Source organism: Colletotrichum aenigma (genome assembly GCF_013390185.1).
Source record: "Colletotrichum aenigma strain Cg56 chromosome Unknown KSG_Cg56_contig05, whole genome shotgun sequence".
NCBI classification, from domain to species: domain Eukaryota; kingdom Fungi; phylum Ascomycota; class Sordariomycetes; order Glomerellales; family Glomerellaceae; genus Colletotrichum; species Colletotrichum aenigma.
Genome location: NW_023500911.1, coordinates 1,741,764 through 1,769,335, shown reverse-complemented (window position 1 = coordinate 1,769,335; position 27,572 = coordinate 1,741,764). Strand labels below are relative to the sequence as shown.

The 27,572-nt window shown below is 53.8% G+C and overlaps 12 protein-coding genes across 12 annotated transcripts; 9 read left to right on the top strand and 3 right to left on the bottom strand.

Moving 5' to 3' along the window:
- Positions 1 to 121: 121 nt before the first annotated feature.
- CGCA056_v008154 (putative deaminase) lies at positions 122 to 1,219 on the bottom strand (the record flags this gene model as incomplete). The annotated part of the gene is made up of 1 exon (XM_037323402.1): positions 122 to 1,219. One exon carries the CDS (start codon positions 1,217 to 1,219, stop codon positions 122 to 124), a length of 1,098 nt encoding a protein of 365 aa, XP_037177898.1.
- A 1,110-nt stretch (positions 1,220 to 2,329) lies between these two features.
- Positions 2,330 to 3,954, top strand: CGCA056_v008153 (putative transporter; the record flags this gene model as incomplete). Its single annotated transcript, XM_037323401.1, has 2 exons — positions 2,330 to 2,530; positions 2,620 to 3,954. The coding sequence occupies 2 exons, from the start codon at positions 2,330 to 2,332 to the stop codon at positions 3,952 to 3,954; spliced, it is 1,536 nt and encodes a 511-aa protein (XP_037177895.1).
- Positions 3,955 to 4,291: 337 nt separating this feature from the next.
- On the bottom strand, positions 4,292 to 4,822 carry ywbE (Uncharacterized protein; the record flags this gene model as incomplete). Its single annotated transcript, XM_037323400.1, has 1 exon — positions 4,292 to 4,822. The coding sequence occupies one exon, from the start codon at positions 4,820 to 4,822 to the stop codon at positions 4,292 to 4,294; it is 531 nt and encodes a 176-aa protein (XP_037177896.1).
- Positions 4,823 to 5,228: 406 nt separating this feature from the next.
- Positions 5,229 to 6,234, top strand: CGCA056_v008151 (uncharacterized protein; the record flags this gene model as incomplete). The annotated part of the gene is made up of 3 exons (XM_037323399.1): positions 5,229 to 5,774; positions 5,832 to 6,144; positions 6,230 to 6,234. 3 exons carry the CDS (start codon positions 5,229 to 5,231, stop codon positions 6,232 to 6,234), a joined length of 864 nt encoding a protein of 287 aa, XP_037177893.1.
- A 2,708-nt stretch (positions 6,235 to 8,942) lies between these two features.
- ctxA-6 (Cholera enterotoxin subunit A) lies at positions 8,943 to 9,464 on the top strand (the record flags this gene model as incomplete). The annotated part of the gene is made up of 1 exon (XM_037323398.1): positions 8,943 to 9,464. The coding sequence occupies one exon, from the start codon at positions 8,943 to 8,945 to the stop codon at positions 9,462 to 9,464; it is 522 nt and encodes a 173-aa protein (XP_037177894.1).
- A 396-nt stretch (positions 9,465 to 9,860) lies between these two features.
- CGCA056_v008149 (Pantothenate transporter liz1) lies at positions 9,861 to 11,476 on the bottom strand (the record flags this gene model as incomplete). The annotated part of the gene is made up of 3 exons (XM_037323397.1): positions 9,861 to 10,732; positions 10,802 to 11,043; positions 11,112 to 11,476. 3 exons carry the CDS (start codon positions 11,474 to 11,476, stop codon positions 9,861 to 9,863), a joined length of 1,479 nt encoding a protein of 492 aa, XP_037178637.1.
- A 1,354-nt stretch (positions 11,477 to 12,830) lies between these two features.
- CGCA056_v008148 (putative alpha-ketoglutarate-dependent sulfonate dioxygenase) lies at positions 12,831 to 14,142 on the top strand (the record flags this gene model as incomplete). The annotated part of the gene is made up of 3 exons (XM_037323396.1): positions 12,831 to 13,274; positions 13,343 to 13,884; positions 13,941 to 14,142. The coding sequence occupies 3 exons, from the start codon at positions 12,831 to 12,833 to the stop codon at positions 14,140 to 14,142; spliced, it is 1,188 nt and encodes a 395-aa protein (XP_037178636.1).
- A 2,037-nt stretch (positions 14,143 to 16,179) lies between these two features.
- RTase-15 (putative RNA-directed DNA polymerase from transposon BS) lies at positions 16,180 to 18,177 on the top strand (the record flags this gene model as incomplete). Its single annotated transcript, XM_037323395.1, has 1 exon — positions 16,180 to 18,177. The coding sequence occupies one exon, from the start codon at positions 16,180 to 16,182 to the stop codon at positions 18,175 to 18,177; it is 1,998 nt and encodes a 665-aa protein (XP_037178639.1).
- A 773-nt stretch (positions 18,178 to 18,950) lies between these two features.
- CGCA056_v008146 (uncharacterized protein) lies at positions 18,951 to 20,120 on the top strand (the record flags this gene model as incomplete). The annotated part of the gene is made up of 1 exon (XM_037323394.1): positions 18,951 to 20,120. The coding sequence occupies one exon, from the start codon at positions 18,951 to 18,953 to the stop codon at positions 20,118 to 20,120; it is 1,170 nt and encodes a 389-aa protein (XP_037178638.1).
- A 923-nt stretch (positions 20,121 to 21,043) lies between these two features.
- EXO5 (Exonuclease V) lies at positions 21,044 to 22,726 on the top strand (the record flags this gene model as incomplete). Its single annotated transcript, XM_037323393.1, has 2 exons — positions 21,044 to 21,401; positions 21,462 to 22,726. The coding sequence occupies 2 exons, from the start codon at positions 21,044 to 21,046 to the stop codon at positions 22,724 to 22,726; spliced, it is 1,623 nt and encodes a 540-aa protein (XP_037178190.1).
- A 677-nt stretch (positions 22,727 to 23,403) lies between these two features.
- On the top strand, positions 23,404 to 24,214 carry CGCA056_v008144 (putative acetyltransferase; the record flags this gene model as incomplete). Its single annotated transcript, XM_037323392.1, has 3 exons — positions 23,404 to 23,504; positions 23,558 to 23,794; positions 23,845 to 24,214. 3 exons carry the CDS (start codon positions 23,404 to 23,406, stop codon positions 24,212 to 24,214), a joined length of 708 nt encoding a protein of 235 aa, XP_037178640.1.
- A 1,379-nt stretch (positions 24,215 to 25,593) lies between these two features.
- On the top strand, positions 25,594 to 27,105 carry CGCA056_v008143 (Secondary metabolism regulator LAE1; the record flags this gene model as incomplete). The annotated part of the gene is made up of 10 exons (XM_037323391.1): positions 25,594 to 25,626; positions 25,683 to 25,717; positions 25,771 to 25,856; positions 25,925 to 25,947; positions 26,003 to 26,132; positions 26,188 to 26,225; positions 26,281 to 26,318; positions 26,373 to 26,510; positions 26,581 to 27,000; positions 27,066 to 27,105. 10 exons carry the CDS (start codon positions 25,594 to 25,596, stop codon positions 27,103 to 27,105), a joined length of 981 nt encoding a protein of 326 aa, XP_037178642.1.
- Positions 27,106 to 27,572: the final 467 nt, after the last annotated feature.

The following is a 27,572-nucleotide window of genomic DNA, read 5'->3' as shown; positions in this document are numbered from 1 at the left end:
GCTAATGAGTCTATTCCCATGGAGTTATGATTCAACATTGACATGTCCGATTCTGAAGGCATCAGTCAAGAATTGGTCTTGACATAAATCCTTTTTTTTCTTCCTATCACTAACCAATTCTTTACTCTTGAACATCAACCTCATCAAGCTCCCTGTACAGCTCTTTCTTGATCTCGTCACTTGCCCAACACATATCAACTCCATTCCTGACCAACTGCACCATGTCCTTCTTACTCATCTCACAGTACGTATACACCTTTTGCAGGTTCCCATCAACCCACACGTCATGCATGTACACCGGATCATCGCTGTTCACACAAAACTTCACCCCACGCTCCCACAGCGCCCGGATCTTGGGAAACAACACTTCTGTCGGCGTCCTACGGTGATACGCATGCGGACACAGCGTCAACCCGATCCCTCTCTCCAACACACCTTGAATCAGCTCCTCCCGGTCCGCCACGTCCAGCCCGTGATCAATCCTCTCCGCACCCTTGCCGCCACAAACCTCGAAAACGGCCTCCCGCACATGCTCGTGTGTATCCTTCTGTCCAAAGTCGCAGTGCATCGTAACATGCAGGCCATCCGCCCTTGCTCTCGCGTACCCCTCCTCAAACAGCATCGGCGGCCTCTCAAACGCGTTGCTCGCCAGTCCAACAGCATGGAAAAGCCCCTTGCCGCCCTCCACGTTCCCCGCCGCCCACGGCCGCGCGACCTCGTACGCATCCAGTCCATCCTGCACACTCTCGTCGCGAATGAAGCAGAAGATCCAGTTCGACCGCACGCCGAGCTCGCGCTCGCCGTCGCGCTGGGCGCGCAGGTATCCGTTCAGCACGTCGGCCGCGGGCACGCCGCGGCGCGTGTGCGCCTGGATGTCGAAGAAGGGCTCGACGTAGCGCACGTTCATCTCGGCGCAGCGGCGGAGGTAGTCCATGGACATTTCGTAAAAGTCATCCTCAGTGTGGAGGACCTCGCAGCCGGCGAAGTAGGCCTCGAGGAAGGTGGGGATGCCGGGGACGCGGCCGTTGATCTCGGGGCGGTGGTTGAAGAAGACGGTGTAGGAGGCGAGGAGGTCTTCGTAAGTGGCGTAGGGCAGGGGGATGTTGTTGCGGTGGGCGAGTTTCCAGCGCAGGGAGGGGAGGAGGGTGCCTTCGATGTGGATGTGGAGCTCGACCTTGGGGAGGGAGGCGATGAAGGGGGAGATTTCGAGGCCGTTCATTTTGGGCCAAGAGGAGTCGGAAGGAGGTGGCGGTGAGTTTGATCTGGGAGTAGAAAACTGGCTGTGATTTCTGAGTTGCTGTGATGAAGCTTCAGATGTTCGCCTTCATGTGAGACTGAAGTTGGCCGATTGGACTATGGCGATTGACGTGCAGCTCCGTTATGTCGGACAGGTCCCGACGTCTTAAATTGCCCCTGTCGGCTATCGTCTAATGTATTGCGGGATGTCACTCTTCAGAGTCCCACCGTCTCTCGTTCTCTTTCTTCTAACTGGTTCATCGCCTTCTTTCCACGAAAACTCGAACGCCTCGACCGAATTCTCGGGTGATGTGAATGGAACATCACAAATATCCATCTCGTAAGTGGTTGGTTGAAGACCCTTTGCAAATCAAACATCGAAAGAGTCGCGAATCAAATGAGCCTTGATGGAGTCTTGATGGCCGATGTTCGCAGCAATGTGGAGATCCCAAAAACACGAAGGATCCGATAACACTTAATTTTCTGGGGCCCGTCTTATTCCCCAAAGCCTCCATCAGCCAACCATAACCGCCCAGCCGGTATCAAAGCGGCTCTCTGTTTCTTTTTGCCGGCCTGTCAGGTCCATTCAACGTCTGCCTCTTTCATCTCCAAGCCGTATGCAGTGTGGTAACGTCGCATCCTCGGTTCGGATATTCACCGACCCTAGAGTGGAACGACTTTTTCCTTTTCCTCGTCGGGGGTAGTGCTCTATACAGCGGAGTCTAGCGGTGCTCGTCTCTGGCATCCAGTCGCTTGCTTATCTCCCGCCCCGCGGCCCTGCTCCGCCCCTCCGGTTCGCGGTGGTGGTTGGTCGGGTCACAGCGACCGCGTGGTTCGCGTCGGAGATCATCGGCCATCGGCAGACGAGACCGCAGATAAGGCCCCTCATCCTGATTTTTCCCTCTCGCCGCGGGAAGAACAGGCAAGCAGCAACCCCCCCCGGTAACCGCGCGTGCGACCGGTTCTTCGCTGAATGGCCGGGCTCTTCAAAAGGGCGGCGGCTGCACCTCGGGCGGGGGAAGCATCCAGCTCGCGACCGCACCGCGCAGACGACGCTCACGAGAGAACGAGGTTGCTCGAAGCTGACAACGAGATGGGCTCGACTCCGGATGATGCGCCGCAGGGCGTGGACCAGCAGCAACAGCAGCAGCATATCGACACCGCGATGGCGAAGAAGATTCTGTGGAAGATTGACCGCACGGTCATTCCGCTGCTTTTCGTCACGTACATGCTCAACTTTATGGACAAGACTATCCTGTCGAGCGCGAGTGTGTTTGGGTTGAGAGATGATACTGTGAGTAGTTGCCACTTTTCCTGAAGACGTCCTGGCCAAGATGGGTGAGAAGTGATGAAATGAGCATGTTTGCTGATGCGCCGCGATAGCACCTGAAAGGCCAGAACTACAGCTGGGTCTCGAGCATCTTCTACTTTGGCTACTTCGCCTGGACGTACCCCACGACGCTACTCATCGCCCGCCTCCCGGTCGCGAAGTACATGACCGCCAACACTTTCTTCTGGGGCGCCGTCGTCGCCGTCACCGCCGCCTGCAAGAACTACGGCGGCCTGCTCACCGTGCGCTTCCTCCTCGGCGTCGCCGAGGCCACCATCACCCCGGCCTTCATGTTCCTCACCTCCACCTGGTACACCCGCGACGAGATCCCGACCCGCACCGGCATCTGGTTCGCCGGCAACTCGGTCGGCGGCCTCGTCGCCTCGCTGCTCGCCTTCGGCGTCGGCCACATCGACGACAAGATCGGCCCCTGGCGCTGGATGTACATCATCCTCGGCGTCGTCACCTTCGTCTGGGCGTTCGTGCTGTGGCTGTGGCTGCCCGATACCATCTCCTCGGCGCGCTTCTTGACGCCCGAGGAGCGGCAGTACGCCGGCGACCGCGTTGTTATCGCGGGCACCGGGCGCACGGAGAAGACGCACTGGAAGTGGGACCAGATGCGCGAGTGCCTTATCGATCCCAAGACGTGGCTCATCTTCGGCCTCGAGCTGATCTCGCAGATCCCCAACGGCGGCACGCAGAACTTTGCCAACCTCGTCATCAAGTCCTTCGGCTTCACGAGTCTGCAGTCGACGCTGATCAACATCCCCTACTCGCTCCTCTCGGCGGGCATGATTGCCGGCACGGGCTGGGTCGCCGGCCGCTTCCGCAAGATGAACTGCATCCTCATCGCACTCATTGTGCTCCCCTGCATTACGGGCGCGGCCATCATCTACTCGCGCGAGCACGTGAGCAACGGCGTCCAGCTGTTTGCGTACTTCCTCCTCTCGCCTGGCCCGGCGGCGATGCCGCTTGCGATGTCACTAGTGCAGGCCAACTACCGCGGCGTGACCAAGAAGATGACCATGTCGGCGCTGCTGTTTCTGGCGTACTGCGCGGGCAACATCGCCGGGCCGCAGTTCTTCAAGGCCAGCGAGGAGCCGCACTACAACACCGCCTTCCGGACCATCATGATCTGCTACTCGTTCGTGGTGGTGCTTGCCCTCTGCCTGCGGTTCTATCTGCAGTGGATCAACGCCAAGCGCACGAGGGAGGAGGGCTTCGAGGGCAGCGCTGGAGGAGCTGGTGCTGTTGGTGGCGGGAAGGTGATGCAGGCTGATGGCAACGCGAATGACGTCGCGGACATGGTTGACCGGGTGGAGCTGCGTCCGGAGGATTATGAGGACGTAACCGACTGGAAGACTGCTGGGTTTAGATATAGACTGTAGTCGCTGGCGAAATAGTTTGACGACGGCGTTGCATCCTAGGTGGTAGAAAGTGGTGCTGGTTGTGAGCATAGCCGTAGCTACTAGCGCGGCAGCGAATGCCAGACCTGGGGAATACAGATCCCCTCCGGCGAATACAAGGTTGTCCTTTTAAGAGCCCGTTGTTGTCACTCCGCGTCATTGTGAAAGTTGTGTCGAATGCTGTTGAGGCTGTTCACATGTCCTTCGTGGTTGCCTTCAGTAGGCACCAGCCTTGGAGTGCTTGTCGTTAGGTGAGACTGTGGCACCCAAGCTAACAGCGTCACCACCAGGCGTGCAAGGCAGAGGCAAATGAGACTTCTCAGTCGAAATGGCTGGCGACGTGATGCTCCACCGCGGCTGCATCCCCTTCAAACGTGCCGCACACAGGACAGGTGACGACCTCGGAGGGCGCAGCCGCTGCCGTATCCTCGTTCTCCGGAGCAGCAGCAGCATGCGCAGCCCCTCCACGGCCACCTTTCTTTTGCTTCGCCGGCCGAATGTACGCATCAAGTCCGACCTGCGCCGACGGCAACTCGGCCTCCTGCTCCTGCCGCCTGCCCTGCCGGCCCCGCGGTCCTCGCCTGTCTCCGAAGGCGGGCCCAGCTTCGCCGGACAAGTCCTGCTGCTGGGCGGCAGATGATGCTCCGGCTGATTGGGCTCCTGCATGCGACTGTACGCGGCCCACGCGGCCGTCGGAGAGGCGCACCTTGATCCCGCGCGGGTGGTTGCCACGGGTCAAGACATCCTGGACGGTTCCCGAGACGGTGCGGCCCGTGGGCTGGTCGGCCTTGAGCACGATGTTGACGCTGGCGCCGCGGACGACGGTTGCTACTGTGGGAATCCTGCTCATCTTTAAGAGTGCGCGTCTTATGCCACCGAAAGTTGCGAGACAATGTCTGTGGGGCGACGTCGTTGTGAGATGGATAATTATGAGTGCGGGCGGTTGATGTGTAGGGAGAGAATGAACGAAATTTGTTTGCTGTGGCGCATTGAAGGTGGTCCGTGCACACTTCGCGATGTCATCGGCCGTGGCAGCCTGGTGGATCTGCTGATTGGTCCATGTTTATGCAAGTGTGATCCAGGTAGAGATGCGATCATGCGTCGTAAATGGCACGGGGAAACTGCATGAACTGATATGATCTCCCCCTTTGCCTTGAAACCGTCGTACTCACAGTGATTTAGGTCCTACCAATATGAGAAATCTCAATGTTAGCTGTCAAACTTGGAGGGTCTCTATGTAGGTACTGTAACCCTGAATGGCAACTCCTCACCAAGACTCAATCCCGGCCAAACCGGGCACCATCGTGGAATTCCTTGCTGGGCTTCCAATAGCGCTTTCCGGGGCCATCTTCGCGCATCTGCCCAATTCCGACCTCAAGAAATTGCGCTTAGCTTCCAGACGGTTTTCCAAAGTCGCCACCCCTCACCTCAGCTTTAAGCGTGTTTTTATGTCAGCAAGCAACCACAATATCCAAGTCTTCAGGAATATTGCAAATCACGAGACGTTTCGCCATGACGTTCGTGAGATTGTCTGGGACGATGCACGCTTCATGGTTTCCCTGGAGGAGGAATCGGGTTACCGCAGTGGATACGGATATGACGCTGCAGGCTCGGATTCCGAGGATACGCCTGTGCCGGACGGAGTTCCCTTGTGGTTCGTTACAGCATGTCGGGAGAACATGGACTATCTGCGAAAATGGCGAGGAAGGGACGTCGAAACACTGCCGCAGCACGTTGAAACCGCACAACAGCTTGCTGCCCAGCTCCCTCTCGACGTAGCTTACGAATACTATGGACGATTGGTCCGTGATCAGGAAGAGGTTCTCGCTACTGCGGCTGACAGTGCTGCCTTTAAATAGGCTCTGGCCGAGAAACGGTTTCCCAATCTACGGAGAGTTACAATCACGCCTGCTGCTCATGGTATCCTCTTCTTCCCTCAGTATCCTACGCCTATGATCCGCGCATTCCCATACGGCTTCAATTACCCCCTTCCTCGCAGCTGGACCACGCCGCCACTCGGGGCCAGAATCCCCTGCGAAAGCTGGGCAGATGAAGCGATCAAGGATAAATGGTGCGGCTTCCGTATTGTTACTCATCTTCACGCCCAGCAAGAGTACGCAACCGTCCCAGAGGTGGTCATTGATGGCAACCAGATCAATTCGGGACTTACATGTGAGATTTTCTCAACGCAAGAGCCATGTGAAGAGTACAAAACCCTCGCTGCTCTAGTGCGGAAACCTGGTTCTCGATGCTCAAGCTTAGCGTTATGGTGGGCATGCACGCCGAACAGAACTATGCTGCCTTTCGCAACGGTCGCTTGAGGCAACTTCTGACCGCCGACTTAGCTTTCTGTGGTTCGTGAGACATAGTGGCGGATACAGAAGCGTACTTTTCCGTATCCAGGATGACCTCGGATGGCGAAGCCGATCCGTGAAGCCCCAGGTCATCATCCGAGATGATAAGAAGCTTACATTGCCCGGACGAGGAATCCACATGAATGAAGAGGTCATGAAGTTTCTTTACGACGGCGGTGAAAACCCTTATCCGGATGATCCGCGCATGCGTACGGTTTTGAAAGGCGTGGGCACGGTGAGGGACGTATTCGAGCCCAGATTCGAGCGGTCTTTCGCCACACGAGAAGAGTTGATAAGATTGGGCATTCAGAAGAGGTGGGGTGCAGATTGAGAAATATTTGATACCAAGGAGTTGCAGTCATGCCATGCTGGATCGGAGTCGGTGTCGAAACCCCAGCAGCGGTGGTTGTGGCAGCAGTCGGATTCGTCGGAGACGCTGCCAAACCAACGCACACGAATACATCTGCCAGCGACCTGGTGTAGTTGGTTTCAACTGCAGGATTCCACGAGTAAAAGTCATCTAGGGCGATTCCGTTAGAATCAGCGATCGCCCAACAACCGTCGCCACTGGCGACCTTGTAGAACTTGTTACAGTTCGAGACCGTGCCGTCCTGCATCGGCGTCGGCGTCGCAATACTCGTTCCGATAGAATTTACAGTCTGCTTGGGATCTGTTGCGACATCATGCGAGGAGATATTTTGCCCAATCAACAACGGCCTGCCCAGGATGTTCATATGGATGCTGTACGGGCACACCTTCTCCGAAACCAAAGCCTAGATATCCTGACTGGTAGAGATCCTGCGGACTATAACAACTCACTATCGGGGTCTGACACGAACAAGCCACTCTCCGGAAATGAGACCTCCTGTCAGTAATCAAGGACACGAACTCACGTCCTGGTTGACTACCACGCTTTGGAGGGAAACTGCGGCCAAAGTTCAAACTACAATGGCACACGGAACAGAGAAAATACGACGCCTCTCATGAACTTTGCTTTTCTAACAAAATGTATCCCTGCTCGATTGATTCAATTGAGGGGCGCCTGGATGTATTCGGTGCCACCATCGAAGGGTTTCACGCATTCCGGCAGTGGAACCCGAAGAGGCAGTCGGCGTCACAGTCTTCGGAAAAATGCTTTACATATTAAGGGGTTGGACGCGACTCCTAGACGACCTCCCTCAGGTCTACGGACTTACTGGTGAGACTACCAAGAAAGCGCTGTCAAGCACCCTCCTTCTGGCCAACCCAAAAGGAGAAGACCGTCCTGCAGACGATGTTATTGATAGAGTTACGGATTCCGATTGGAACCTGATAGCCCTCACAAGTCTGTTTACTCTATCACGAAGATTCACAGTCACCTCAGGTGGTTCGATAAGTCTTGTTCCAAACACGACCACACGTGGTGATGTGATCGTTTTCCTGGTCGGAGGCTCTGTGTTATACGTAGCACGGCCACTCATAGATGGCGACGATACTAGCGGGACTCTAGCTCCAACGAAAAAGTACAGATCCATAGGACAAGCTTGCGTACATGGCCTAGTGAACGGAGAAGTCGCTGATTATAGGTTAAATCTTCATCGAATGGCTTTTTTTCCTTTTAACCCTGCTAGAACGGCAAGAAGAGGTGAATTACGCGCGCCTAACGATTGCCGCGATGGCTTCATTTGTGCGCGGTGTTGAAGTTATGCGATTGATCGTTAGAACGGATGAGTACTGCCCGGATAGATTTCTCACACTACCCGAATAGCAAGACGCAATTGATTTCACTTACAGAACGCTTTCGCCAGGCTTAAGGATGCTGGCCTTCTTCGCTAGCTCTTAGCTTTGTTAGCGAACCACAACAAAACACGGTTAGGCCCCGTGTGCGAAAAGTTTGAGACTTGCAGTGGCTGACATCGAAAGCTCGGTGATCCCATTGAATAATTACGGCATCACCGAAAAGGCCCGCACGTAAGTTCGGTGACACCGCTGTCGGGCTACGCGCAATGTGCCATTGACACGAGCCTGTTCATTCCAACGATGAAAAAGCGACGCAATGGAAGCTGCGGTCCGCATTCAGACACAGGCCGCCCTGGGAGTTTATGGAAATTATGACAGACTATTCTTTGGGCTGTTTCCAGAACAATACAAAAAGGGAAACTGTATGGAAGTGAGGTACCTCAAAGACTGGGCCTAGTTATGCTGGAAATTAAACTTTTTCTGCTTTTTTCCCGCACCTCCTTAAGAGGTGATTAAACAAAATTGCAAACAATGCAAGCAAAGATCTCGCTTACATAAATATGCATATCACATCGTAGCCGGCCATATCTAAACGTCGCTTTTTGATTGATTTTTGTTGCTTATCCTGATTTTCTCATCACACCTTTACTACGGATACTCGTCGGATTTTTTTTTGCTATACTCCTTTCTCTCTTTTAGCAGCCTCCTAGCTTTTACTCACTCTCGACTTGATCACTCGGCTACACTGTGTTGATCCTCATCGGCCGAATGTTTAGACAACGCCCACTTCTTCTCTTCTTTTTGGGTGCCCATTTGTGGTGTCTTCTTTGCTATGGAGCACCTCTGCTAGTGTTCCACGTCTATCGTGGCGATACCAGGTCGCCCGAGGAGATTAAAATGCTTGGGGGGTTTCTCCCCAAGGGTCAAGCAAACTTTGGGCTTCAAACCCAAGACACAAGCCTCTTCAACCACATGAAGGGTACCCATAGCATCGGGAGCCGGGATGAAGACGGATACGTCTCAACCAGTTCCAGCGAGTCCGTGGCGGCTGTCTTTGTGTACGGGAAGCCTTCCGCCTACGTTTACAAGATCCATGTTACTCCGAACCTGATCGATACTGTTGGGACTCTTGGCAAGTACAGCGAATTCGACGAAGAATGCGAATGGGCGGCCTTAGGGGGTATCAAATATGAACAGATCGTTTCATGGAGGCCGTTGAACGGCAGAAAACTCGGAACTTCGACCAAGAACAAGAACTATGACAAAGCAAATTATGGGTTGGCGGTCAATGGTGGTGTGCAATACCAGCTTGCTGGCTTCCCTCCAAACCACGAGGCTTGGGGCGAAGAGCCCTGGAAAAGCCACAAGCCTTCGAAGCGCAACATCGGCAAGAAGCCAGGCTCGGTCTTGATTTACTGAAGGTATGTCTGGTAAGGTCGTGGAATATAGCCTTAAGCTGATTCATGCTAAGCACCCTCCGCTCAACAGCCCGCGTCCAGGCGCCCTGCTATCACGACAGCCCTCTGACGGGCGTACCACCACCGCGTAGACCTCCGCGGGTCAACTCGAGGCTGCGAGCACCACTCTGAAGAAGCCTCCGCTGAGAGAGAAACCTGTCCTTTTTAGATATGTCTACATATATACCCATAGTTTTATAACCCTTTCGCATTAGAGAGATCTAGGCCAAGCAATTTATAGGTTTTTCAAATTTGTTCTACTGGATCATCGAACGATCCCCTCTTACGTCGCTCAAACAATCTGCACTTCGATCTTTTGCTACTGCAGCGTCTTGTCGTATGATAACTCAGACCAATCTCAAGCCGCAACCGCCAATACTTGCTTTCCCAGCTCCCTCCGATGAAGATACCGAATCAAGAACGACATCCCAATGAGCCCGACACTTAGTGCCACCATCGTGGGGTATCCGCTCGGGTACTGCGGCGCCTGCACCTGCTGCCAGATGAGCAGCGGCAGCCATGCTTGGAACACGTAGGCCATCTGGTTCATCGATCCCGTCACCAGCGCGCGCTCTTCATTGTCATCCTTACAGATCTCATGCGCCCACGCAAATGTCAATCCGCTGATACCGCCCCCAAAACCTGCCAAAAGGAAGCACCCCCACTTCCACGCGATCGGGATATCCCACGCCGTGAGACTCGAGTAGATGACAATCTGCACCAGACCCGAGAACACAATCGGCGGCCACCGCGCGCCCTTGAACACCGTGTCGGAAGACCACGCGTAAATCAGCGTCGTGACGACCACGATGGCGGATGTGATGGTCGGGTATGTATTGACCTCCTTAACGCTGTAACCCGCGCCCTTGAGCCAGAGCTGGAAGCCCGGCTGGCCGAGGAGACCGCAGCCGTTGTTGAAGAAGATGTATAGCGCCGTGAGAGTGTATAGGTGCCAGCTGGTGAAGATTTTCTTAAGCTTTTCTTTCGTAAAGGGTTGGCGGTTAGCGCGGCCCTCGAGCTGCATCCGTTTTTGGGCGAGAGCGATGTCGTCGGCGCTGAGGTACCACGCCTTGGCGATCTCGGGGACGTCCGGGAGGAGGAAGAAGCCGGCGAGGGCGATGGGGAGCGAGATGACGGTGTCGACGATGAAGAGCCATTGCCACCCCTTCCAGCCGTGGACGCCGTCGAGGTTGTAGACGGCTGCCATGAGATAGCCGCTGAACATGGACCCTGGAGAAGAGATGAGCATGATTACCTTCCAGAAGTACAAGTGAGAGCTGGAGGGAAATCTTGGCCTACCTATGCTACCGCTGGCGTGAAAGATGCAGGATCGCTTGGCTAGTTCGTCTTTACGGTACCAAGAGCCGATGATGTACTGCATGCCGGGATAGAACGTGCTCTCGGCGAGGCCGATGAAGAAACGGAGGACGTAGAGCTGGGTTGTGCTGGTGCATTTGATCATGAGGATGGTGAGGACAGCCCAAGTTGTTTCGCAAGCGGGAATCCAGATTGAGGGGCGGACACGGGTAAGGAGCAGATTGCTGTGCTTTCGTGTTAGCCACATCTCTCAGACACCAGATGTCCACGATTTAAAGTATAGGCAACTGACCTTGGAATTTCCCCAAGAACATATCCAACAGTCCAACAAGTTTGCATGTAGTTCAGTTCATTACCGAAAAGCTGCATGTCCTCCTTCATACCAGACACGAAGGCGTTGTTGATGTTGATCTGATCCAGGTTCTTGATGAAGTACCCGAGCGACGCCATGGTGAGGATGATGGCATCGAGCTTGAACATGAACTTGCGCTCCTCGGGGGACTTGTCCAGGGTATCCCAGACATACGACTTCCAAGTGAGTTTGGGCTTCTCCTCGACGAGATGCCCCGCGGCGGAGTCTGCATCGACGGAGGTCGGGGACTTGCTCCGTGGCGAGTCGACGGCAGCCGTCTTCTCGTTGACCTCGATGACTGCCATTGTGAACGAATGGGCTCCGGAGCCGAGGCAACGACGATTGAATCAAAGACAATGCACGATGCTCGTCAGGATCGACAGTAGTCTGGACCAAGTACCACATTGACAGCAAGCGCATCGCGCTTTATACATGCAAACCAACATCCCATCGGATGTGAATTTTCTTTCGATGTAGGGGTCTTATCGGGGCAACATCGGACAAGTTCGCGGCGGCAAGACCAAAAACTGGCTTTTCCCGCTGACGATGATTCTGGATACGATGGCGTGCTGCTGCCGTTTGGCACCCGTGGCGGGCAACATCCGACAACATCCCGCGAAGATAACGCGGGATGGGATTGTTCAAGGCAAAATATGGTTCATTGTAGCGGTTTCTCGTGGATCTGTGTGAAGGAATTCTGGCCTTCAAGAACCATCGTCGCCTCTCTTGCTTCCCCAGGTGCCAATTTGGCTATTCTATGAGGCACCAAGACTAAGCACAAGTGGCCCAGCCTTGGAGGTCGGGAGATCGCCGCCTGGCACCTTGGTTTCTTGGAGAATCTCTAACAAGTCCAAAGGATAGCTCCAACGGAGCGGGGACAAGGCGACCACCCAAGCTGACAGCATCTCGTCAAACAAGACGGGTTAGCCCACGCCTATTTAGCTTCCGAAGCCCATCCAAATGCTGAGTTGGGCGCTGGCGATCTCGTCACAAAGGGCCTGGCCTGCCGTTGGTCCACAAGCACACAATCGGCCCCTTGTATCGCGCAACCCCCACTTGCGCGGCAAGCTGACAACCCCGGATCCGCGACATATCCCCAACGTCTAATTCGGCCGCGCGGGGGGCAGCTGAGAGGGACGCCCCTCACTCGTCGTTGCCGTTATTTCACAACACCATCTCGGGGAGTGTTGCATCTCGGTGTTGCAGAGAACATACTGTTGGTTGGTTTGTATGGCGTGCTGCGCCAAAGGATTTGGCTCGTGAGTCGTTTCCCGAGATCCGTGACTCGAGTGGTTCGATCTTGCACAGAGGTCCCTGGATTCGTCACAGTTGATGCAGATTGAGCCATAGATAAGTCGTCTAAATGGCCGTCAACCCGGCGATTATTGGTAATCATAGCTCGATTGGTGAGCATTTGCTGGCGCTGTGATGCTTGTATATGGTAATCGTGTCATTGGAGGGATGGTTGGGACATACGTAACGTTGTGTGTTCGATTTAAAGGAAGGCAGTTGCAGCTTTGAAGGACATTTATGATAGCAGCTCGTTCCTTCTCTGCCAAGATTCCATCATCTTGCCAACAGATTAAACAACATCTATATCCAAATCGTTTCCCGTCCGAATTGAGATCTCCTCAAAACCCCACGCGGAAAACCACAATCATGGTTCCCGCCCCCATTGATCCAGCCATCACCGATGTGGCGGAGCCCCGGAAGGACACCCTCGGCCTCCCCGAGCCCGCAAAGGCAAGGTTGACCAAGGCCGGCGTGGACCTCTCCAACGGCTACCCGTACCGCCCCTCAAGACCCCTCTTCCTGCAGGATGCCATCAACATCCGCAACAAGGAGCGTGAATACGTCGACGCTGGCGCTCGTGCCGACAAGTCCAAGAAGAACCTGCTTGGTGCCGCGACGAAGGTCACTGACTTGACGACGCATATCGGTACCGAAATCGAGGGTCTGCAACTCAAGGACCTCACCCCTGAGCAAAAGGATGAGCTCGCGCTCTTGATCGCCGAGCGCAGCGTTGTCTTCTTCAGAGACCAGGACCTCTCACCTCAGCAGCAGAAAGAACTCGGTGAATGGTTCGGAGAGGTCGAAGTTCATGTTAGTCGTTGCGAAGCCATTTCGGTGTTCCTATATCCATGTTTGCTGACAAAAATTCCCCAACTCAGCCACAAGTCCCGCAAGTCCCCGGCGTCCTCGGCGCCTCCGTCATCTGGCCGGCCCTATGGGCCACTGAGCGCCCGGCCAACTTCCGCAACCCGGGCGGCGCCTCCCGCTGGCACACCGACCTCGTCCACGAGCGCCAGCCCGCGGGCGTCACGCATCTGCACAACGATACCGTCCCGCCCATCGGTGGCGATACGCTCTGGGCGAGCGGATACGCTGCGTATGAGAAGTTGTCGCCCGACTTCCGCAAGATCATCGATGGCCGCTACGCCGTGTACCAGTCCGCGCACGCATATCTCGACCGCGACAACCAGGAGGCCGGGCCAAAGCACATTGAGCGCGCACACCCGCTTGTCAGGGTGCACCCCGCGACGGGGTGGAAAGCACTGTGGGTGAACCGCGCGATGACAGACCGCATCGTCGGGCTGGACAAGGCGGAGAGTGATGTGATTTTGGGATATCTGTTTGATGTGTACGAGCAGAATGTGGATATCCAGGTGCGGTTCAAGTGGACGCCGAACACTAGTGCCCTTTGGGACAACAGGTTAGTTGATGGTTGACAAGAATGATTTTGAAAAGTATGAGCTGACTATTTTACAGGATCACCATTCACAACGCCAGCTGGGATTACGAGGGCAAGCACCCGCGTCACGGCACCCGTGTGACTTCCCTCGCGGAGCAGCCGTACTTTGATGCGAATGCGCCTACTAGGAGGCAGGCACTGGGGCTACTGGGTGACGATGAGAAGGAGGCACTGGGGCTTGATGGCACTACAAGAGGGCTGAAGGACTTTTCTCTATAGCGAGCCAGCTTGTGTCCCAACATCACCGCCTCAGCGCAGCTATAAATGCAAGCCAAGCCTTACACTTCAACTCAACTTCTGACTTCTCAGTCTTGAATCAACATCAACCTCACAGCACCCCTAGAGGTTCACCATCTGCGGCATATCATCCCGCATCATATTATCCTTTTTATTTTCTCACGGCAACACGTTCTCTCCCTATCCATCCACTCCCAAGCAGCAGCAGGAGCCAGAGGGTAGCCCAGAAGCCTGACTATAACGTTGTTAATGCCTACACCCACCTCGACCTCGACTCAGAGCTATAGGCTCAGGCCAGCTACCCCACAGGTACTACGAGTTGCCCAGTGTAATGTGGGGAAGAGGAGCCCGGCCCATACAGCTCTCTTAGAGCTCTGCTGGGCAGATCAGATCGACATAGTTTTGGTCCAGGAACCCTGGATAGGCTATAGAGATAAGATGCAGATTAATACACACCCAGGCTTTAACTCCTATGTACCAGTTGACTTCTGGAACAACAGAGACACAAGGCCTAGGGTTATGACCTACACACGCAAAGGTCTAAGGCTGCAAATACAGCAACAAAGACCTACCCAATCAAGAGATATCTTATGGGTGAAAGCTGGCGACCTCACTATTATGAACATATATAGGCCGCCAGATGAGCCTATAAACCAAGCAACCAGCCTCCTTCTAGATTATCAACCGCCAGAGAGAGCCCTTATCGCTGGGGACCTTAATGCCCGCCACTCCTCTTGGGAACCTGGGTCCCCTAGCCGGAATCGAGGAGACGATATTGCAGAATGGGCGGAAGGCTACAATCTTCTGTTTATTGGGGAGTTTGGGGCCCCTACCCATACCCACGGGCATACCCTCGACCTAACCCTCTCAAATATTCCCTTTACTGAGGCTTATATCAGCCCACACCTACACCCAGGGGCTGACCACGAAGCCATCACAACAACTATCCCTATGAGTAGGGCCCAGGAACAGGGACGCCAGGATAACCAGCTCTCAGTCCCGGAGTCAGCCCTACCACGGCTGATCGACCTAGTAAAGGCTGGGGCTACAGCCTTACCTACTCTAGGGGAACTGCCCAGCCCAGCAGAGCTGGACACCCTAGCTGCCCAACTGGTCAGCCTCTTCCATACAGCTATTCAAGCTGTAGGCAAGAGACGGACTAATCAGGGTAGGGGAGCCCCCTGGTGGACAGAAGAATGCTCAGTAGCCCACCAAGCTGCTATTAAGGCTAGGCGCCAACAGGCCCAAGAACCTGGGCTGGTCATACCTCCCCCTATCCTAGAGGAGCAAAAAGTCTTCCTAACAACTGTGAGAAGGGCGAAACGCACCTACTGGACTGCTAAGATCGAAGAGGCTAAGACAGACCAAGACCTATATAAAATTATAGGCTGGCGGAAGTCTAGCCTAGCAGTTAAAGCTCCGCCTCTGATAGTGGAAGGGCAGACGATCAGCAATACCCACGATAAAGCCCAAGCCTTGCGAAAGGCTCTACTAGAGCGATTTAGTGCTACAGACGACCTATCTGGGAACCCTTTTAGTACCCCAGTGGTTGTAAGTCGTATTATACCCTGGCAGAATACAGTTAGCATAGAGGAAGTACGCCAGGCTACTCTGACAAAAGCTACAACCCCTGGGACTGATAGGATTACTACAAAGTTGCTACAATGCACCTGGGGATTAGTAGCCAAGCCTATACAACAGCTCTTCCAGGCCTGCGTTCAAGTAGGCTATTTTCCTAGACCCTTCCGCAATGCGGAAATTGTCATGACCCAGAAGCCAGGGAAAACAGATTTCTCTAAGACTGGGTCTTGGCGCCCAATATCCCTGCTGTCCTGCTTAGGCAAAGGCTTAGAGCGGCTGATAGCAAAGAGGATGGCCTACCTTACTATCCTAGAAGGGGTTGCCAGCCCACAGCAGGTTGGAGCCCTACCAGGGAGGGCTGCAGTCGACCTGACAACCTGTCTAACCCATGAGATTGAGAGGGCTCTAGATACAGGGCTTACTGCGACGCTAGCAACAATGGACGTCAAGGGGGCGTTTGATTCCGTCTTACGAAACCGACTTATTGTCAGGCTACGACAGCAGGGCTGGCCTAGTAGCCTGATCAGACTGATCTACACCTTCACCTCTAGCCGAACAGCCTGCGTCAGGCTAGAGGATACTACTACAGAGGACTTCCCTCTATCCTGTGGACTACCGCAAGGCTCTCCACTATCCCCTATCCTCTTCCTGCTCTATATAGCTGATATCCTAGCTGATGATCGGAAGCTACGGTTTGGCTATGCAGATGATATAGGCTTAGTAGCTACTAGCCCCTCGCTAGAAGAGAACGCTACAGCCCTAGGCCAGGAGATCAGTAGTATCCTCAGCTGGGGAACAGAAAATAAAGTCGCCTTTGACCCAGCTAAGTGTGAGGCAATCCACTTCAGCAGAAAACATCAACAGACAACAGACCTACCAGATATCCAAGCCAGAGGCCTAACTATCAAGGCCTCAATAAAGCCTATAAGATGGTTAGGGGTCTGGTTTGATAGGAGACTCACCTTCCAACACCATGTAGGAATAAAAGTAGCAGCAGCAAAGAAGGTAGCCTATTTCCTACAGCACCTTACAAACACAAAAGGGGGGCTCCCAGCAGCTGCAGTTCGAAAAGCAGCTATTGCTTGCGCCCTCCCAATAGCCCTATATGGAGCTGAGACCTGGTATGCAGGCTTGACCAGACCAGCCCTGAACAGCAGCACCAGTATAGTCGGCACAGGACAGAAGGGTTTAGCCTGTAGAGTCGGAAGAGTTATTACAGCAGCAGCAAGGGCTATCCTACCTGTCTGGAGGACCACACCAACCAGTGCCCTCATCCGAGATGCTGGCCTACCAACAGCAGAGGTGGCCCTTGAGGCAGCGCGACTACGCTTCGCTACACGCCTACAGAAGGTTGACCAACAACATCCCTTGGTCCCAAGGCTTCTACAGCCAGGGCGGCAGCAGACCAGGCTCCAAAGAACAGCTGGCCTCTTACCTAGGTGCCCAAGGCCAGCACTCCTACAGCCGCAATACCCCCTAGGGTCTCACCACCCTATAGTCACACAGACGAAGGAAGCAGCAGCAAGGATCTTCCAGGCCTGGCTTAAGACTGTGCCAGATAAGCATACTATTATCTACTCAGACGGCTCTAAGGCCCCTGATGGCGCTACAGGGTTTGGCTTTGTTATATACCGTAAGAACAAACGTATAGCCCAGGGCTGCGGCCGCCTCAGCTTAGCAGAAGTGTTTGATGGGGAGGCTGAGGGGGCGAGGGCAGGGCTCCGACGGGCCCTCCTTACCTCCCAGGGCCAGCCTATACATATCTGTATCGATAATACCAGCGTTATCCAGGGGATCCGAGGCAGGGTCCCAGACTCCTCACAAGCGGCCTTCCTTGAGATCCAAGAGGCAGCTAGGACGTATGACATACGAACCCATTGGTCCCCAGGGCATGAAGGCATCAAAGGGAACGAGGAAGCAGACAGCCTAGCCAAGGAGGGCACAACCATGCCAGCCCCTAGGGGCCAACTAGCCACCCTGTCAGGGATCAAACGGCTAGCTAGAGAACGTATATGCCGCCAGTATAGAAAATGGTGGAAGCAAGATGCAACACCCCGCTATACCCAACTAGGGCTTAAGGCTTCCCTTGCCTGCCCCCCTGAACTAGCCCTGCCACGGGCTATACTCCATCATCTCCTAGCAGCCCGGTCAGGCCATGGAGACTTCGAACAATACCATCAACGCTTTAACCATACAGAAGCACTGCTTACCTGCTCCTGTGGGGAGGCAAAGGAGGCAGACCACCTAGTCTACTGCCGAAAGACCTTAGCGAGGAGGCTTCAGTGGCCCACCCTCCACCCCTCTAGTCCACAGGAGCCTATAGGACCAATAGGATCTCTGGATCGATACTACAAGGGGCTAATCACTGATCATGAAGGCTTCCAGGCCTTTCTCTGCGTGACAGATTTCTTCCGGAAGATCTGCCCGCGGTACTAGGGCCTAGGTCTGAACCTAGGCCTTAGTAACGAACCCCCCCCCCTCGTAGAGGAACTGACGAGTATAACGGAACCAGGGAACCAGCGGGAACTAGGGACGGATAGAACACATAGTAGCCTATGGGCAAGATTTGGAGGACGTTAGGAAGAGGCGTGTACTGTAGAGTATATAGCTTGAGCCTGTGGCCCTCCACGCCATATACCCCTCGGGAGGTCGGCCGCAAGGGCGGCTGCGCCCTTGCCGCCACGGCGTTAAATACAACAACAACAACAACACGTTCTCTCCCAAAACTATAGAGCAATCACCATATGCACCTTCTTAGCCCTTGACTCATCAAAAATCTCCTGAAGTGAAACTCATTTCACCCACCGAAGGATTCACCTTCCTCTTGAGTCACCTTCCCTCCGCCAAACGAACCCACCCGTCCTATGTTCACCATCTGAAATCGGCTCCAGCCGTACCCGAGTCTCCTCCAAACAAAACATTAACTCGACAACGGCGAAAGTATTGCAAGAGATCTTTTCTTTCATTTTCAACATATTCAAGAATAATCCAAGACCGCATTGCTCTTACCTTTAGGTGATTTAAATCTCAGTTCTCGTCGGCAATCTATTCATCCTCGTTGCAAACACAACACACATCTTTCGTTGATAACTTCACCACGATAACGTCCTCCTCTAGAACTGAGTATAAAAGCAACCCCACGAACTTCACCCTAGCCAGCCATCTCCAAAACGGCATTAGCAGATTCACAATCCTCCTGGGCCACAAACATGAACAATCAACAAACAGGCATGGCGGCGCCTGCGCATGCCAGGTACCGCTATCCGAAGAAACCGTACCACCTTCCCTACCAGGTTAAGTACCTCAAACTGGCAATTCGAATCTTCAACTCGGACATTCACGACTTTGTCTTGTCCCGACAAGAGAAGACCATGGTCATTGATGACCTCTCCAAAGAATTGACGATTAGCGAGAAGAGAGGACCATCCGGAGATTGCCACAATAACCGCACAGTCTCGTTGGCACGACGAATGGAGAAAGGAGACAAGGCCGTTGTGAAATGGCAGGTGTGCTCTGCCATTCTGAGGTTCCAGATGAACCTTCCCGAAACCTGGCTGGACCATCCGACTTTCAGGCAGTGCTATGCGGGACCGAGCTACCTTATCAATTGCATCACTGGCGTGAACACCTACTCACAGGAGGGGTTGCAGAGAGCGATGTATGGTGCTCAGTCTGCCGGGCCTCAAAATAACGACAACTCTAGAAGTGGGAATGATGATGCGCGAACAGGTCCTCAGCCGAGTCTTGGAAAAGCAGCTGGGCCGAGGCAGGCCGTTCAAGACGACTCTCGAAAGAGAAAGGCGCCGGAGACCTCTTCTTGGTTTGCTGAATCTAGCGGTTGTACGGCGTCAGGAAGACAAATATTCGTCACACATGGTCCAGGGCAGAAGAAAAGACGCACAGAGAAAAATGAATCAGCCGCCACACTTCAAGGTCACAGTGAGGTCATCGAGATCAAGTCGGAAGACGAAGAAGTAAAGCCCGCGATCAAGCGACCACGCCAACATGCCGGGTCTAACGTGGATGAGAGTCGTAATGCTGTTGGCAGTATTGTCAGCAGTCAGACCAATGCTGCCGAGGCTCAGCACGAAGTCGAGCGCCAAATCACGACAGAGACGAACGCTGCCAATATGCAAAAGACAATCACGGAGCTGCGCAAGATAATACAGTTCCTGCCAAATATCGCGGCCAGTGAAAGCAAGACTTTTCGCAAGGGCATATTAAGTCCTTTCATTACGAAGCTCCAGTCCCACGGCTGGGACGATCTTGTCAAGTGGGCTGGTCAGTTGGTTGTTGCTAAGGGAAGGGATTTTCGCCAGTTTGTGGCGGAAAAGCTCCGGGAGACGCTTACGGAGCGCGTCAACAACCTGAGTGCATAAATTAAACGACCCGATGAGAAGCTAGGGATGTTGGTTGAGATAGGAGACTGAAGGCTTGCCAGAAACCGACCGACCTTGCAAAGCTTGAATTCATGGAGAAGGGAGAACTGAAGATGATGAGGTTCGGATTTGACACAGGATAGAGATTTTTTGGACCTTTCTTCTTCTAATGGGAAAGATACGCGCTGCGGGAAACGCTTCACGAATATTTTGACACGTCGCGACGGAAAAGAAAATCGGTTTTAGGCGTTCAGGAGTTTTTGGACGAAAATAGACACCCCTAGACGAGGAAGGTATTTGCACCTTAAGATTGGAATCATGGTTCCTTCCGATCGCAAATCTTGGACAATGTGATGACAGTGAAAGCTACCTAGGTATTAATTGTGAACGTAAGATAATTCTGAGACTAGAATCCACACAGTTCCATTTCCATAGCTTTTATCCTCCTTTGGTCCTGCTTCAACGTCTAAAGTAACAAGCCCCCCCCCCACTCAGTTCCTATATCGCAACTTTCGTGGCACCAATATACCTACCTTACACAATGCGAAGTTTAGATATCAGCGACTACGAACATTAGGAGTGTCAAAATCTTCAAAGAAAGCTTGCAAACCGTATCCTCTGAAATCTGTATTGTGTATTTTTCTAGGCTTTGTTCGATGGCAGCGCTGCCTGTTCCCAGTGCAGGGGCTCCCAGGCACCAACGAGCCCCAGCGCCCAATCACAGGCGGCGAAGTTCCGCTTACAGCATCTGCAAGCACTAAGGTAAATCGCCTCCACGCCGTCACCTCCCATTGCCACCCGACTTCATCCAACGCGTCTCCCGTGTTTTTAGCGGCGATCTCCCCGCTGAGTCGTGACGCCTTCACCAGAAGGACCTCACATCACCCCACCAAGCACCGACATGACTCCAAAGTCGCACAACAATGGCAGCATCGCTCTCGCTTGACTCTGACGACGAATATGGCTACGATCTCACTCTTGAAGACGAATCTCTGCTAAGCCAGCTCATCACCGAAGCTCCCAACCCCGCCTCAGCACCACCACCACCTGCCGCAGTCGCCGCGCTCGCAGAAGACCTCGGCATCGACACCGTCGCCGAGGAGGAGTTCCGCCTGAACGATGCTCCCTCCAATGCCCTCTCTTATGAGCCGTCTGCTACGGCCAAGGCGCCATTACGGTCTCCTCGCAGTCGCCGCAGAGCTGCGTTTGGCACCGACAGCAGGAAGCACAGGGCTGCTACCCCGCCGTCGAATGGCAACGGCGTCGTCAACTACCCGGATCGTGAGTTCGCTACCCGCAACGGACCGGTATTTGGAAACTGACTGACTGGGAAGCGTCTAGTGAGCAAAGCTCTCTCCAAAAGCGACTCCTCGCGCTCGCCCTCCAAACCGAAGACCACTCCCCCACCAGAACCTGACGATGACACCCGATCGCCCCTCGTACGATTTCGATCCTACCCGCGAAAGCCATTCACCGTCACCGACCTGACGGCCGGCGCATGGTGCGAGCTGCAATACTTCTACACCCTCACCCGCCTGCCCTTTGGCCGCAAGACGCGCACGGCGGCGATGAAGCAGGGCACCAAGGTGCACCAGGACCTCGAGGACGAGGTCCACACCACCGTGCGCGTCGAGATCGCGAGCAAAGAGGACGGCTTTGGTCTGCGCATGTGGAACCTCATCCAAGGCCTGCGAACGCTCCGTGAAACGGGCATGACCCGCGAGCTCGAGGTATGGGGCTTCGCGGACGGCAATCTCGTCAACGGCGTCATTGACGGCCTGAGCTTCGAGAACCCAGACCCGGAGTTTGAGGAGCAGCTGAGCCAGGAGTCGGAGGGCCAGAGCCAGGCGAGCATCACGGACTACTTCCCGTCGAAGAGTGCGGGCAAGGAGAAGATCCCGCAGATTTACTTGACGGACGTCAAGACGCGGGGGTCCATGAAGGCGCCTAACAGCCCCGCGCTGCTGCGCCCCGCAAAGGTGCAGTTGTTTCTTTACCAACGGTTCCTGTCAGAGATGGCGGCGGACAAGTTGGATTACCTGAGAATCTTCAGGCGGTATAATCTCGACCCGGATGTGCCGTTCTCGGATTCGTTCATCGCGCAGATTGGCAGCTTGCACGACGAGCTGTTCTTCGACGTCAACTCATCCCCGGATGGTGACTACGTTCCGCCATCATCTGGTGCGGCAAATGGCGGTACGGATGCGGATGGAGCCACAAGTCAGACGCCCGATTTTATCAAGTACAGAACGCTCCGCGAACTTCTCCCACTTCTCAGGTCCGAGTTGAAGGAGACTTTTGCCCACGGTGCAGACTCCGTTGGTAGACTTCTCGCCGTAGAGTACAGATACCGCGGCGATGGCTCCCTCATCGACAGCCAGGTGTTCCCGATGGACGATCGTGCGCTGAATCTCTACCTGGGCAGCACGCTGGAGTGGTGGCGCGCAGACCGAGAGCCGCGGGGCGTGCAGATTGAGGAGGCGTACAAGTGCCGCATGTGCGAGTTTGCGGACGACTGCACGTGGCGGTCAACCATGGACGAGGAGAGGCTGCAAGCTTCCAAACAGCGGCTGGCGAGTCGCAGGAAAACTGCTGCTAGCGGATGAGACGCATGAGGTGTATTTGCTAGACGCGGATTGGCATTTGGGGCTATGCGAGGCGCTAGGTACAATGAGTCTATACATACTTCTCTTAGATGGATATGAGCATACGAGTTACGGCCTCGTTACTAGACATGACAAACTTTTCCAATATTAATAGGGCTATGCGCAGGCGTTGTTTCACCCGTGACCGGTTACCGGCATGCAGACAGACCCAGGCGGGATATGTATTCCGGAAGATACGGGGCCAGGAAGGCTGGATCTAGTGTTTCTCGGGCCGCCTCGCCATCCCGGGACCACGGTCTCAGCCTCCACCGCGTGGGCAATCTGGTCCGCTTCTCATGCTGTGTTCCCCGACATTTACTCATGCCAGCCACTTAGAAGCCGTCGTGAAAATTATCGCGACAAATGGCAGGACCCCACACCAGGGTGTTCCTGCCTCCCACGCACGAGTGTGGTGTACCCGGCCGGCGGAGTCTCCGCATCGGCCGCCACTTACACACAACACCAAGGACTCTTTGACTTCAGGACACGATATACTTCATCGTTGTCTTTCTTAAAACCGTCCATAACCGGACTCTCATTTGTTTCTCTTCTGCAGCTTCTCGTTTGACCGTCGTCACTTTTCCCCATCACACCTTCCCGTCCGGCAATCAAAAACAACGACCCTCCAACTCACAAAGATGGCCAAGTCCCAAAAAGACCCCGAAATCATCGCGGTAGCCCGCACTCTTCAGAACACGCCCTGGTGCGAGGAGTACGAGAAGATGGTTTCTGGGATGATGTGAGCGCCATTTCCAGAAACACCTCGTCACCCATTACTGACCGCAATAAAAGGTACAACCCCGTCGACCCGATCCTAGTCGACGGTCGCCACCAAGGCAGGTGCCTCGCGCGTGACTTCAGCGAAATTGACCATCGCAAGCACACAGCCGACGAGGTGGCCCAGCTGAAGACGGAGACGTTAGCCAAGATGGTTGGCAAGCTCGGCGCGGGCACCTTTGTCGAGGCGCCGTTTATTGTGGACTACGGGTGCAACGTCATCTTTGGCAAGAACTGCTTTGCTAATTTCAAGTACGGCACCTTCTTCCACTGATGCAGTGAGAAATCTGACACATCCACAGCATGACAATCCTCGACGTCTCCCTCGTCACAATCGGCGATCGCGCCCAGTTCGGCCCCAACGTGAGCATCTACACCGCCGGCCACGACACCTCGGTCCTCTCGCGCATCAAGTTCGTCGAGTACGGCCTGCCGGTCATCATCGAGGACGACTGCTGGATCGGCGGGGGTGTGACTATCATGCCAGGCGTCACGATCGGGCGCGGCACGACGGTGGGCAGTGGCGCCGTGGTCACGAAGAGCTTGCCTGCGTATAGTGTGGCGGTGGGCAGCCCGGCGAGGGTGATTAAGAAGTTGCAGACGGTGGAGGAGGAAATGGCGGATCCGAAGAATAAGTATAAGGATTTGAAGGGAAATCTGGTGGAGAGCTAGGAGGAAGTATTATCAAGACTGAGTTTGAAATGGGAGGCTAGGTTCGGCTAAGTGGTTACAAAGCGGAAAGACTCAACGACTCTAATTCAGATCAATAAGATCCGCCTCTTTCTCCTTAGAATCCTCCCACCATTCATCAGGACCAGCCTTGCCGTCAGCCCCGGGATCATACTCCTGAAAGGTCCAAGGCTCTTCACCGTTACCAGTTCCTGTTCCAGTGTATCGACAAGTCTTGACCTCTACACGGTCTGCTTCCCGACCCCCAATCACGTCATCCCCGTCTTTCGCATCAAAGGGCGGCACTCGCTCAAAGGCCCAATACATTCCCAACAACATGTCCTTCTCGCCCTTCTTTGGATGCACCGCACCCACATAGAGGGGACCAATGAGATCATGCAGGCCCTCGCGCAGTGCCAGATATCGGTTGAAGAGGCGGATGTGCAGCGCGTCGATGGCGTTGACGTTTGTGGCGAGGTTTTCGCGTGTTAGCGCGCCTTCTTCAAAGGTTTCGAGAATATCCTTACAGCTGTCCCAGTGCGAGCTGAGATTCTGGCGGAAGGCGGCTAGTTCGGTCTGGAAGTCGTCGTGGAGGACCTTTGCGTGGGCGAGGGCCTGGGCGTAAGTTGGCTTGTGGGAGGCCATTTTTTCCGTTTGCAAGGTGGTGTTTTTGAATATTTTGAGTGGCTCTTTCGGTTGGAATAGGTTGTTGGCGGAGTCGGAAATATTCGCTGTTTTTTGAGGGGAATCGGTGGAAGTTGATTTCGCTGTTAGCTAGAAAGGTTTACTCGCGGAAAAGAGCTTCTACTAATAAAGCTCAGTCCCAATTTCCGAGCTTGTCGTTCAAGGGCCTTGCTCAACAGGATTCAGTTGATTTATCTCAATGAAAGTGATCAAGACCGTAGAATCAATTGTTCCCTGGAAACCCACACAATTGCTGCGATGTTACGTAGAAAGTTCGATGTGCTTTGTTCTACCACAAACTGCCTCAAGTGGGCTTTGGTTTACCCTCCTAGTCCTTAATGGCGCGACCGGTAACAAGGAAAAGGCAGGTTCTTGTGCCAGCTTTGCGACCGTTCAAGTGAGTCGCTCGATAAATGCGTGAGGCCTGAGTCAGCAGACTACTGTAAGGGGCCGAGGAAACCGCTTTAGAATTTATTACACCTTTAGCTGAACAACGTAGCGAACATGTTTCTACGAAGGAAACGGGCGGTTGGAAACACTAGACGAACTCAACTCGTGAACTCTGCACGGCGGCCGCGTACATTTTTCGGCGACCCCGCAGATAGCAAAACACCACATGCCCTGCGTCTTGATAAGCGAGTTCTTCTTCATGTCTTGTTGTTTGGAAATTGCAGCCGGAGATCTTGTTGACTAGCGAGATGGATCAACTCGAGGCGGAGGCTTGGCCTTACGTATGCTTTATTGGCCTTTCGGGTTCGACTCACGTCTGGTGCTAATGTCGCATTAGGGAGAGGATGATGTAGCATCAATTGACGAGAGACTGTTAGTTCATCGACTTGCAACGGCTGTTGCGTTCATAATGCTAATCCGACCAGTTCAAATTACAGCGCATCATTGACGTCGAGTGTTGTCGACTATCCTATCGAGTACGGCCGTCGGTATCATGCATTTCGCCCCGGAAGTAAGTCGGCTTTTGCCTTTCCTGTCTATTTCAGGTGCAATGTAGGTCTAAATGCTGATAATTCGCAGCATACGCATTCCCAAATGATGACGTACGACTTTCGTTGTTTGGAGTGCAATGTCAATCCACTGACGAAACCAATGTAGTATGAAATGGACCGACTCGATCTAGCTCACGCCATGATTGTCAAAACCATTGGCAACAGACTTTATCTCGCACCGCTGCAAAAGGAGAGAATTCACAAGATGCTCGACATCGGGACGGGCACCGGAATTTGTACGCAGCGGAGCATCCTTATTGCAACACCTGAGCGAAGGCTGACTACCCCCAGGGGCGGTGGAAATGGGTGATTTTTTCCAGAACGCAGAGGTTAGATACAGGTCAGGTCTTGCATTGTATATCGAGAGCTTAATAAGCACTGCAGATCACCGGAAATGACCTAAGTCCGATCCAACCAGAATGGTAAGTCAACTCGCGTTGAAAAGACTGCTCGAAGACTGATATGCAGGGGTACAGGGTTCCACCGAACGTGAAGTTCGAGGTAGACGACGTGGAAAGTGATTGGGTTACGAGTAGAAAGTACGACTTCATCATGTGTCGGTATATGGCCGCGTCCATCGCCGACTGGCCCAAGTTGGTGAAGAATGTCTACGAGTACGTCAAGTCTCAATAGTAGTAGCGAGTGGTGCCGCTCAGGGACTTCTGACTGCTGACCGTGAATCAGCCACTTAAATCCGGGAGGCTTCGCCGAGTTTCAAGAGATGGACACAGAGTACTACTCGGAAGACAGTACATACACTGCGGCACTTGCTACCTGGACGTGGAATCAGGCATTCGTAAGCGCCTGCAGAAGCGTGGGTCGCGACCCCTCTCCGGCGGCTAAGATCGAAAGAATGGTGAAGGAGGTAGGTTTTAATGGTGTCTACGCCCGGCAGTTCAAGTGTCCGATAGGTCCCTGGCCGAGGGACCCGTACTACAAAGATCTTGGAATGATGAACTTGGCGATCACCTTGAAGGGCCTAGAGGCGTTTACTCTGAAGCTGTTTTGCGATATCTTGGGAAGATCGCGAGTCGAGGTTGAGGTAGAGTTAGCGGCTGTTAGGAAGGAGTTGAAACAGGGGGATATGCATTTGTTGTTCGACATGTAAGTGCTACCCCTCTTGTACCGCTCCGTGAAAACCAGGCTTTCTGCTGATTATTTGTAACTAGCTTTGTCGTATACGGTCAGAAACCGGGTTATGTTCACTAGATTGGGTTCCACGATTCAGACCGGCAGGACAATGCCACCCAGTGTCAATAGTGGAACCCATCCAACTTGCGTTGGTCTTCGGTAAATGTCTGGAGTAAATGTGAGGGATAGCTTCAATAACGTCATTTGTCGTTAGTCATGTCTCGATCGGGAAAGTCTAGCAGTTGGGGAATCAGTGGGGCTTGATGCGAAGCGGCTAAAACCATGTCATGGATGATTGATCGTGTGCGGGTGGAGGCTTTTTTTGCCTAGATTTTGGTACCATGCGTGCGAAGGAGATTTGACGATGTATCTCAAACGAGAAGAACAGAGAGACTCAACTCAAAAATTCCCTACAATCAATAGAAGAGCATTGGCTGGTTGGAAGTGTCCGATATTATTGAGATCCTAGTTGGCAAATTATTAGATACTAAACTAAAGTATAATTGTTGAAGTCGGTACTACAACTCACACGAAAACGAAGTTCC